General features: G+C 40.2%; 1 protein-coding gene across 1 annotated transcript; it reads right to left on the bottom strand.

Moving 5' to 3' along the window:
• Positions 1-8752: 8752 nt before the first annotated feature.
• Positions 8753-10408, bottom strand: LOC149210583 (protein TIFY 11d-like). Its single transcript, XM_089399012.1, has 6 exons — positions 10396-10408; positions 9733-9823; positions 9484-9583; positions 9193-9259; positions 9022-9079; positions 8753-8858 (listed from the first exon to the last, which is right to left on the bottom strand). Exons 1-6 carry the CDS (start codon positions 10406-10408, stop codon positions 8753-8755), a joined length of 435 nt encoding a protein of 144 aa, XP_089255138.1.
• Positions 10409-11412: the final 1004 nt, after the last annotated feature.

Below are 11412 nucleotides of genomic sequence, written 5' to 3'. Positions count from 1 at the left end.
TTATTAAATTTGGAAATTCACTTAATATATTTTATTTTTTAGTTGATAGTATATTTTTTTTATTTCATTAGATATGGATGGTGATTTAAAAGTATTTTAGAAAATTTAAAAGTAATAAAATTTTCCAAATTTCATAATTATGATTTTAAAAAATTTATATAAAATTTAAAGTAAAGTTGACTAATAAATAATTAAATAACCTTAATATTATAATATTAAAAATTCAATTGACCTCCCTAAGTCTTGATGAGATAATCGCGCGCGCCGGAGATGGAGCTCCGCCCCCGCCTCTGAAGCCCTGATCGTTCCCGCTTGAGCCTTGGCAGCCCTGCTGCCGGGCTTGCAGGCCCTTTCGGGCCCTCTGTCGCTGCTCGCCTTCCTGGGCCTCCTGCCCTCCCCCTCTTGCATTTGATGGATTCTCACGCTCCCATTCAGCCCGACTTTGAGAAAGCCTTTGCCTCTCTCGTCCCTGGAAATAACTCTGAGAGGATTCGACCTTCTGCCTCCAAATTTATCAAAAAACTTGATGAAATTCCAGAAATTCCTCTTCCCCTTTCTCTTCCAAGGAGATCGGCTGTAGCATTAGCTGAGCGAGGATTGGTTGGCCAGTTCACGGGGCTATGGCCCTCCCCTCGAACTGTCCAACGTTGGGTAGAAAGAAATTGGAATGCCATGGTCCAAGGAAAAATTGCCATAAGGTTCTGTGGAAGAGGATTTTATACATTCCTTTTTGAAACAGTGGATGATCGCAACCTAATTTTCAGGAACGGACCATACTTTATGGACTCAAGAGGCCTTTATCTCAATCGTTGGACCCCGGACTTCGATCCTGAAATGGATGTACCCAATGCAGTCCCCGTTTGGGTACGCCTTCCGCATTTGCCGCTTCACTGCTGGGCTGATGAAACTGTTCGAGGAATTGGAAATGCTATAGGTAAATACATGGACAGATCAGAACCAAAGGAAAACATGTATGCATGCGCAAGGATCTGTGTGGAGGTAGACTTGGGCAAAGGCCTTCCAGAGGCAGTTAAACTCAGAGTGGACCAGTGGACGCATATTCAACAGGTGGACTATGAACAGCTCCCCTTCAAATGTAAGGTATGTCATGAGTATGGTCATTTTGCAAATAGGTGCCCTAAGTCCAAACCAGAAGTCAATAACAATCTGTCTGAATCTCATGAGGAAGCGTGGGAATTAGTAAGAAAAAAGAAGAAGTCAAACCCTCCTCCTGAGCCTGAGGCACCTCATGCCGGATCCCCTCTCTCTTTTCCTGTTTTCCCCTCGTCCTCCAATCCCTTTGGATCTCTTGCTTCAGAGGAACCCCCTTCTCCCCCTCCTTCCCCCAAAGATCCCAGAATCTCTCCCTCTTCCCCCCTCCGAGCTTCCCCTCCTCACTCAGTGGATAGGAGCTTATTCAAAAATAAATCGAAAGTATCCGATGATGGCCCCCAATCTGATCAACCAGTTCTGACCCGCATTGAGCCCCCTTTGATCTCTTCGACCCCAGCTCAGCCAGTTCTCGGATCTCAGCCCATAAGAACCACCAGAAGTTCCTCCAAAGACCTTGGTGCATCCGGTGACACCCACAAGAAACCTGGACCAGGCAGAAAATCAGCCAAGCAACATCGGGAAGAAAGTTCGCAAAAGGACATAGCTCTAGGGATTCAGACCCCTATGGATTCATTCATTACAGGTTCTCAAGAGAAAGATACAGCAGCCAAAGAATTTGAGAGGCGAGCACCTCCTCGACCGAACGCCTTATGATGAAGCTTTTATCTTGGAATAGTAGGGGTATGGGGCACCCCTCCAAAACAGCGGCCCTAAGAGACCTTCTTCATTCAGAAAGGCCTGAAATTGTTCTAATTCAGGAAACCAAGCAAAACCAGAATGATATGCAGTTAATCATAGATGCACAAAAATCCTTCATAGGGATCAGTAGCAGTTCCAGAGGAGCCTCTGGAGGAATCACTACTATGTGGAATAAGCAGCAGTGGAATTGTGTTTCCTCCGTCATCAATTCAAATTGGATCAGGACCAATCTCGTCAATAAGGAAGAAAGCTGTGATATAATCATTTACAATGTCTATATCCCCAACCATTTTAGGGAAAAGGATCAATGCTGGAAGGAATTGAAGCAGGAAATAGACAAGGAGCAGAATACAAATCTTATCATTGCGGGAGACTTCAATCTAATTCTCCACGCGAATGAGAAAAGGGGGGGAGTCTTCACCCCCGACCCTTTCAGAAGACAGTTAGAAACCATCATGGCTGAATACGAATTGCTGGACATCATCCCAAAGAATAGAAAATACACCTGGAACAATAGGCGTATGGGGCCAGGTAACATTATGGAAAGGCTGGACAGAATCTTGGTTAATGTTTCTCTCCTTTCCTATTTTGCTGCAGGACACACCAAAATTCTAAGCGCTACAGCTTCAGATCATTTCCCCATCCTTCTAACGATGGACTCCCACGCCAATTTGGGACCAATCCCTTTCAGATACAATCCACTGTGGAGAAACAGCCCTGAGGCTGAGTCTATTATAGAAGAAACTTGGAAGAAGCACGTTGAAGGCTCCCCAAACTACATTTGGGAAACTAAAATTCGAAACACAAGGAAAGCTCTCAAGGATTGGGCAAAAGCTAGCTACAAGGAACCAGAAAAAATAAAGGAAAAATTACAGCAGAGATTGGAAGACATTCATAAGCAAATAGAAGAGCATGGATTCACTAATCAACTCAAAGGCAAGGAATGGGAACTGCAGGGACAGCTAACTCAAATTAAAAGGGCGGAAGAAATCAAATGGAGGCTCAAGTCGCGAGAAATATGGTTAAAGGAAGGTGATAAAAATACGGCATATTTCCATAAGCAGGCCACTGTCAAAAAATCAAGAAACATTGTAACTACTATCACAGATAGTCAAGGCAGCAGGCATGAAGATCAGGAATCTATTAAAAGGGCAGCATTCCAACATTACAAAAGTCTTCTCACTGAACACCAAGGCGCCAGGGACTATACGGCCTTTCTCCAACACCTTCCAGGAAAAATCTCTGCTGAGGAGAATGAGAGGATGAACAGAGAAATAACTGAGGAAGAGATAAGAAATGCTATCTGGACTCTTCAACCAGATAAATCTCCAGGTCCAGATGGGTTCTCTATAAATTTTTACAGAGACCATTGGCATTTGATTAAAAAAGATCTTGTAAAGATGATAAAAGGAATCCAAAGAAAAAAGAAAATGGGGGGGTTCACAAATTCAACATATCTTGCTCTCATTCCCAAGGAATCCAGGCCTACTTCCTTTTCCAGGTTTAGACCAATCTCCTTGTGCAACACTTCTTACAAGATCTTTGCTAAAATCATAGCTGCTAGACTCCAACCCTTGCTTCCTTCTATCATATCTGAAAATCAGGGCGACTTCATGACCAACCGACAAATTCACGACTCCATCTCCTTGGTTCAAGAAGCTATCCATTCTAGTACCTCTAGACAAGAGAAAGGCTTCGTCCTCAAGCTCGATTTAGCCAACGCATTCGATCGAGTAAGACATTCCTTCTTGTACGCTGTCATGAGAAAAATGGGCTTTAACTCTGACTTCATAAGCACCATTGCTGCATGCATCTTTGGTCCATGGATCTCGCCTCTCATTAATGGCCGCCCCTGTGAAGCTTTTCAATCTTCAAGAGGACTAAGGCAAGGATGTCCACTATCACCCTATCTTTTCATCTTGATGGCGGAATCCTTCAGCAGCAATCTTGACCACAACCGAAGAGTCGGCCTCATCTCTGGCATCAAGTATGGGAATGGAGTTAAAAATATCAATCATTCACAATTCGCTGATGATACCTTGCTAATTGGCGGGGCTTCCACCACAATAGCAAGGCGCTTCAAATCTCTCCTTGATCAATTCATGGAGTGCTCTGGGGGAGAAGTCAACTTTAAGAAAAGTTGCATCTATGGATGGAATATCTCTAAACAAACAACTCACAATATTGCCAACATATTTGGAGTAGCCTACAAAGAAATTTGGGACCACTTCACATATCTGGGGATGCCGGTTACCTTGGGCGCCCTCAAAGCCTCCACTTGGAATGAAATAATCGACAAAGTCAAAAGAAAGATGCAGCAATGGGGGACTCAATGGCTCAACCCAGCGGGCAGACTAATCTTGCTTAAATCAGGTATTTCCTCCTTACCGTTGTATCGTTTCACTCTTTACCAAGCTCCAGTTTCGTTCCACAACAAGTTAGAAATTTCTCTTCGTAATTTTTTATGGCAAGGAGGAAAAAAAGAAAAAAATAGATACAATTTGGTCAACTGGAAAAGTGTAATTCAATCTCCAGATAGAGGGGGATTGGGAATCAGAATGCCCAAACTGCTAAATCTCGCCTTTGGGATTAAAATGGCTTGGAGACTTATCAGTGAACCAAAAGCCTGGTGGAAACAGGTCCTTGAATGCAAATATCTATCAGATCACAGACAAAGACTTCTTGAATCTGATATCCCAATAAGAGACTCCACTAAAATCTGGCAACTCTGCAAAAAAGCAATCCCCACTCTTATTCAAAACACTTCAAAGATTCTGGGGGATGGGAGCAGCATTAACTATGCCACTGACAGAATTATGGGCCTTCAACCCTTAATTTCTGTTGAAGAAGCCATTCCCATCATTCTTTACCTGCACAGTAAAGGCATTCAGAAGTTGGATCAAATCTCAAAATGGGACGCAGAGAGCGGTGCTTGGCTTAGCTGGGAATTCCCGGTTATTCCCCCACACTTGGACTCTAGCTATCAAGTCCTCCTTAAAAATCTTCAAAATAGAGCTCCTATTAAAAAAGGAACTCTAGATGGACTTAGATGGGACCCCTCGGGCTCAGGGTACACCATTAAATCTGGCTACCAATTCATCTGCAACAACAATTATCAAGCACCAGTTTGGAACCAGTGGCGAATAATCTGGAAGTCAGAGGCCATCCCAAAGGTCAAATTTTTCATTTGGCTGCTGCTTAAAGGGAAAATTCTCACTTCGGAAAATTTGCGAAAGAGAGGGATATATGGTCCATCAATCTGTCCTAACTGCTGCTCCGAGGAGGAAACCATCCATCATCTTTTTCTTGACTGTGCCTTTGCGAAGAAATGCTGGATTTTTATGGCCAACCTTGGCAATATAACATGGCATCCTCAGCAAAACATTGCTGAGACAATCCAAGATTGGAAAAGAACCTGCCCCTGGAAAGATAAGCGGAGCAAGATTGTCAAAAGAACCTGGGACATCATCCCCCACAACCTTCTTTGGAAAATCTGGCTTACTAGAAATAAAAAAATTTTTCAAAATCAAGAAGGCAATGTTAGAAAAACTTGTAACAGTGCTCATCTTCTGGCACAGGAGACGATGGCTGTCAAATATTCAGGCATCATTAAAGCTACTGACTATACAACTGAAGAGAGAATCATGATCAGGCACATCTTAGGTAGCACAGGCCAACATCAGAGTACTCTGAGAAGTGGAATGAAACCTCAGCACAGGACCAAAGAATGGGAAATAAGGCTTTCTTCTCAGGATTTCAAGAGATGGATTTTGAGCAAAAACTGTCCAACTTTATTCTTTGATGGAGCCTCCAAGTCCAACCCAGGACCAGCAGGAGCAGGAGGAGTTATTTTAGATGAAAAAGGAGAAGAGATATGCAGCTATGAATGGAGTTTAGGAGTAAAAACAAATAATAATGCCGAGGCTCTTGCTCTGTTTCAAGGACTGCTGCAGTTAAAAAATAGGGGAATCAAAATTGCAACTGTTTTAGGAGACTCCTCCATAATCATCGGCTATATGAACCATCACAGGACTTCCTCAAACTGTAGTCTCCAACAGCACCTCCATCGCATCACCCTCCTCATCGATTATTTTGAAACAATTCGATTCTACCATATTCTACGAATACACAATGGAAAAGCGGATACTCATGCTAATAAAGCAGTTGGAAACCAGGAAGGAACTCTAAGGCACAGTCAACGTACTACCTTCCAGCCCCTGCCATGAACCAGGCCAACTCTGACAATGCCCAAGCGCGCAATCCCAGCAAGCGTGTGAGGGGTATGGTGAATCCCGTCTCTGGATACAGCTCGAAAAGCTCTATCAATCAACCTCAGAAAATGACCGGCAGACCAGTGGATATCCCAAGCAAATCTCATATCTACAGGGAAGGACTGAGGAAGGACTTCACCGCCACAGTCAATCGTCCTAGAAATCTCGAAAAATATTTAATTGCTGCAGAGGATCGGGTTGCGGATACGAATCCAGGGCGCTGCAGTCGAACTTATCCTATATATTTGAGCATAGGAACTCATATCTCTCAGCATTGTGACCAAGAGCAGCTCTGCGAAAGTCAAGGAAGCGTCCAGGATCAACCTCGACAGAGAACTTTCGCTCTGGTATCGGGTCTCTTTTTTCTGTTTAACATTTCTCTAATAAATCTGTTGATCTCTTTCAGGATAAAATCCAAAGGGAAGCTCAGAGCTTCAGTTGCCCTCTCTCATAATCTTCTTCTTCCCTCACAACTTCTGTGCTGGCCGTCGTCCTGCTGTCCGCCATCCGGCTCCCTCTCCTTGCATCTTCCCGACTCATTCCCCCTCTCTTCAAACTCTTATTCCCTTGTCCTGTGTGCCTTCATCCAGATCTCTCTCTTTTATCCATTGAAGTTGAGATCTGGGATCTCGAATCTCCTCTGCCTTTTCTTACCCCCTCACTGCTCTTTCTTAATCCCCTACAGACCCGCCAATAATCTTAGATTTATTTCTCGGCCCCCTCCCTCTTGTAGCCTGAAGAAGTCAATAGATTATTCTTGTGATCCCGCCTCTTTTAGAATCCATCCCTTTTCTGTGATGGCTCGTTCGGAGCAATGTTTCCATTGCCGAGACCTTCAAGCAGAATTCGACGAAGTCAGAGCTCAACAGCGAATTCTGGAAGATCAAGTGCGAAATATGGAAGCTAGACATGCTGAGCAGATGCGATGTCTGGAAGGAAAATTTGAGGAGCAGTTCAGAAACATCCATGCTAAATACCGCACAGAAATGGGTCTATTTCTCCACAGGGTTCATTCGCTTCAGGAGCAGTTCAACGGGCTCAACAATAGATGCATTCATGCAGAGGAATCGTTGGCAATTTTAAGGGAAATTTTGGAAGCCAAACAGAAAGAGAAATCAACTTCTTCAAGCGCAAAGCCAATGGAAGCAGATCAGCACCCAGAAGACTCTACTGCGAGAAATATCAGTCATATTTCCATTGATTAATTATGTATTGCAAATGCAAACTTTTGAATCATCAGTTCGTCCGGGTCTATAGTAGTTCTAGTTCTTTAGTAGTCAGAATTTTCAGGAAGCAGCTCAGGGATAGGAACCTCAAGCTCTATCCTTGGATTTGTAATGCTTTTGAAGCAAACTATGTACGGCTTTATGCCTTATCACTCTTTTCAATCAATATATAGCATCCGACTTTAAAAAAAAAAAAAAAATATTAAAAATTCAATTGGCTGTAATATAAAATACTAAAAATATATACTTATAAAAATATATCAACCATATTTATAAATATAATTATACCAGTTATAATACAATTCACCAATCCTATCATCTCTATTCTAATAAAACATTTTCAATATTTAATAAATAAATAAAAACAAAACCCAATATATCTGTTTTATAATTAACAGGTTTCGTTAAATCTGTTCATCTCATCTATATTCTAGTGAAACATTTTCTAAGATTTCATTTCCAAAAAAAGATGTGTGAACTTATTTTATGGTGAATCGCCCACTAGGAAAAAATGAACACCCAATATGTCTGTTTTATAATTTATTTGGCAATCAATTAAATGGCCTCCCATTGGATATAATAGTGAGGATAATAATATGAGATATTTCTTTATATTTCTTTATAATAACCTGGTAACAAAGCCCATTAATAAACATCGACCGCGAAGTATTTCTTGTTATGAATTTTATGTTATTAAGTTTAAAATTAATTATTACAAGTTCTTCCCTAGATTGTTTCTTGTTTGCCAGTAACACACTCCATTCGAAGGATTATCAAATTATATTACATCATCAATGTGTGCACCCCATAATTCCAACAATATATGGGTTTAATAATAATAAAAATATCAAGTGAAATAATATATTTTTTTTGTGATGTAGCGTGAAGTGGAATCCTGTGATGATAGAAATAGTCGCGGAAATGTGCACCCCATAATTCCAACAATATATGGGTTTAATAATAATAAAAAAATCAAGTGAAATAATATATTTTTTTTGTGATGTAGCGTGAAGTGGAATCCTGTGATGATAGAAATAGTCGCGGAAATAACCTTAGTAAATATTTTAACTTTAGAAAGATTTAAACATATTCCAATATAGAATATAATACATCTCTAGTGGTGGTGGAGGATAGGATTTGTACAAAATTAATATACGCATGCCTGTTGTCTAGTGCTCTGCAGTTTCATGCCACTTGCAACGAAGCTACCTTGACGTTCGTTGCAAGTTACACTTTCCTCTACCGTCCATGCTCGGTGAGCTTCACCTGTCACACTCTACTCACGGTCACCAATACGGAAAACGCGGTACCGTCATCAGCCGTACAAATGCGCGTTCCTTCCATCAATTAAAAGGGCGAAAATAACAGATCGTTTAAGGTAAAATATTTCCCGCTGGATGCAATTAAAGGTCAATAGCATCCACCCACATTTTAAATTTGTTGTCACCCACAACCCAACGACAGTATGATCTTCTCATCGGAATCCTTCGTTGCTTTCGAAGGCAATGTCGCCGTCTCCACCTTCTTGTAAGGAGCCACGTTGTTCAATCTGAACTCCCACAAAAAAAAACCACCGCTTCAATACAAATTTGCGTATTCAATCCTCTCAATTTAAACTAACAATAATCGATAAATGATCTATTCGTTTCATTTCCTATTGAATCATCTAAATACATAGAGGGGAAATTGTAGACGAGCTAGAGTTTGATTACCTCTCCTTTCGCTTTTGGAGGAAGCGTTGTAGAGATAATTTCTTCACTATTTCCAAACCTGCACGTGGAACAAGAAACCATGTTAAAACAATTTATACCAAAAAAAACCTTCATTTACCCTTTGACATTCTATGTATCCAACCCCTTTGACATATGTCATACATGTCTTACCTGCTGCCACTTTTTGAGGTTGATTTTCATTGACAGCGTTCAATGTAGATTTGGAAGGCTGCTGTCCCTATATCTCTTCAATTTTGCGGCTGGTAATCTTAGGGGTTATTTTGTTGCTCAAGCTATTGGAGCTGGCAAGCTTCATAATTTCTTCCACCTGCCCAGAGAAAGGCAATGAACTCAGTCGGAAATAAAGTAAAAGGCAGAAAGGTGAGAGAATCATATCGTTTTATGAAAATTCACACAAATTTTCTTGATGTATTATATGAGTTGCTCGGATCAAAATAAGACCTTCTCAGCAGGAATATCATAAACATTCACCACTCCGTTATAGAAAATAGTGAATTGAGATGTGGATAGTTTTTCTAGCACTTCTGCTGCAACGAACCGGCTGAAAATAGTGCCATAAATATATAGTTAGCCTTCTGAACGTTTAAATCGCTTTAAATTGAATGAATTCCATCGAAATCCTCTCTCAGGGATTAGCAAGTAATGCACATGCAAGGGGGTAAGAGTACAATAATACGATATCTACCTTACAAATTTGAGCCCGGAAAACCACTGATCCGCTGCAGGGGATTAATGATCTGCAATAGATGCGCCTCTGCCTTCGAAATACCAGCTGCATAACCTGAAAATATGAAGAAAACCCTTGTTCATGGAGCAAAATATTATCGATATAATAAATTAAGTCGGTTGACGGTTCGTAAGGAAGATAGTGGACAGTTATTGCAGGATCCAATGAACCGTCGCGGCTGGCCTTGCTCAATTCAAATCAACGGATAACGATTACCCAATCGTCTAACAACAAAATCCAATGGCACATATTTTGACACGAAAGCAGTTTGGGGAGTTCATTTCAGAGGGAAACGCCTTACGACGTAACAATAATGGTGTTTGAATTTTAAAACTCTGGTCAATTTTTAATAATAAAACCCTGTCTCTTTAGGTATGTTTTAATTATCTAGGAAATATATGTGAATGGGAGCACATAATTACAAAAGTGGGTAATAACTTGTTTTCAACACGGACTTGAGCGGCTATGCAACATTTAAAATTAATTACTCATGACATATTACAATGATTTGATTTGATTGGATTGGATTGCATATGGAAATAAAAAATGTTTGGACTTCAAAAATTAAAAAATTACAATTGGGAAGGTTACAACTTCCAGTGTCTGCACCAAATTTAGTCGCCCACCTCTGGGCCCCATAATAATCATATAGCTATATCTCTTTGCGGATTGAATATTACTTTTCAAAGTAGCTGGTATACATGTACTTGCAATAGGGCGCAATTTGCATTGCAGGGACCATTTATATTTTATTTTAATACAAATTAAAGTCAACTAAATTTTTTTTTTTTTTTAATCACTATTACTCACTATACGCTTTCAAAGCAACAATTTCGCTCTCTCGGGCAGGGCCTACCTCTGCTCATTGGACTGATTTGATTCCGGCATACCTTTGCTCACGGGCCCCTCACCGGCGGTGGCTCCCTCAGTCAGTAGCCAATGACATGAGATGAAAGATACCTTCTTAAACTAGCGGCCAAAACCCTCCGTTTGTCAAGTTGTTTCTTATATATAGATAGAGTGTGTGTAATGAAGGGTCGTTAGATAAGGTTATCAAAATATTTATGTGATAAGTTAGATTTCATTTATGTTTAAAAATAATAACATTTAAACAATAATATTTTACATTGATATATTACATTAAAATTTAAATGTTATTAAAAAATTATAATATTTTAAAGGGTTTTTTTTTCAATAATAAGAAATGAAAAGAGATTATTTTTTGTCTAGTTTTTTGTGGTCTATTTTGGTCTAAGTATGAGGGTGATGAATGTCTCTGGGGATAGTTTAATCTCCCGAAGGTGATTCTCATCATCAACCCTTGCTTAATCTCTGACTTAGTGGGGACTAAACCCCACACAAACCAATTGGTTTACACCTCATGGGTATACAAAGATCTCATATTGTTTATGTTGAGGGATTGATATTTGAGAAATTCAAGTACTTTAGAATGTAAAGTAAAAATGATTTATTATAAATCAACCTTGATCCATCTTAACTTTAGATCTATCAAGCCCCAAGAGATATCAAATCTCTTAAGGTGTAAATCTTTCCTCAAGCTTTGTGATAAAAAAAGGTTCACACCTTGAGAGATTTGATCCCTCTAGACACTTAATAAATCAAGAGTTAATATAGATCTAAGT

Source organism: Pinus tabuliformis, chromosome 1_2 (assembly GCF_031772625.1).
Source record: "Pinus tabuliformis cultivar Carrire ecotype Pingquan chromosome 1_2, CPIR1, whole genome shotgun sequence".
NCBI lineage: Eukaryota > Viridiplantae > Streptophyta > Pinopsida > Pinales > Pinaceae > Pinus > Pinus tabuliformis.
The sequence above is the reverse complement of the archived record's forward strand: the minus strand, read 5'-3'. Positions and strand labels throughout refer to the sequence as shown.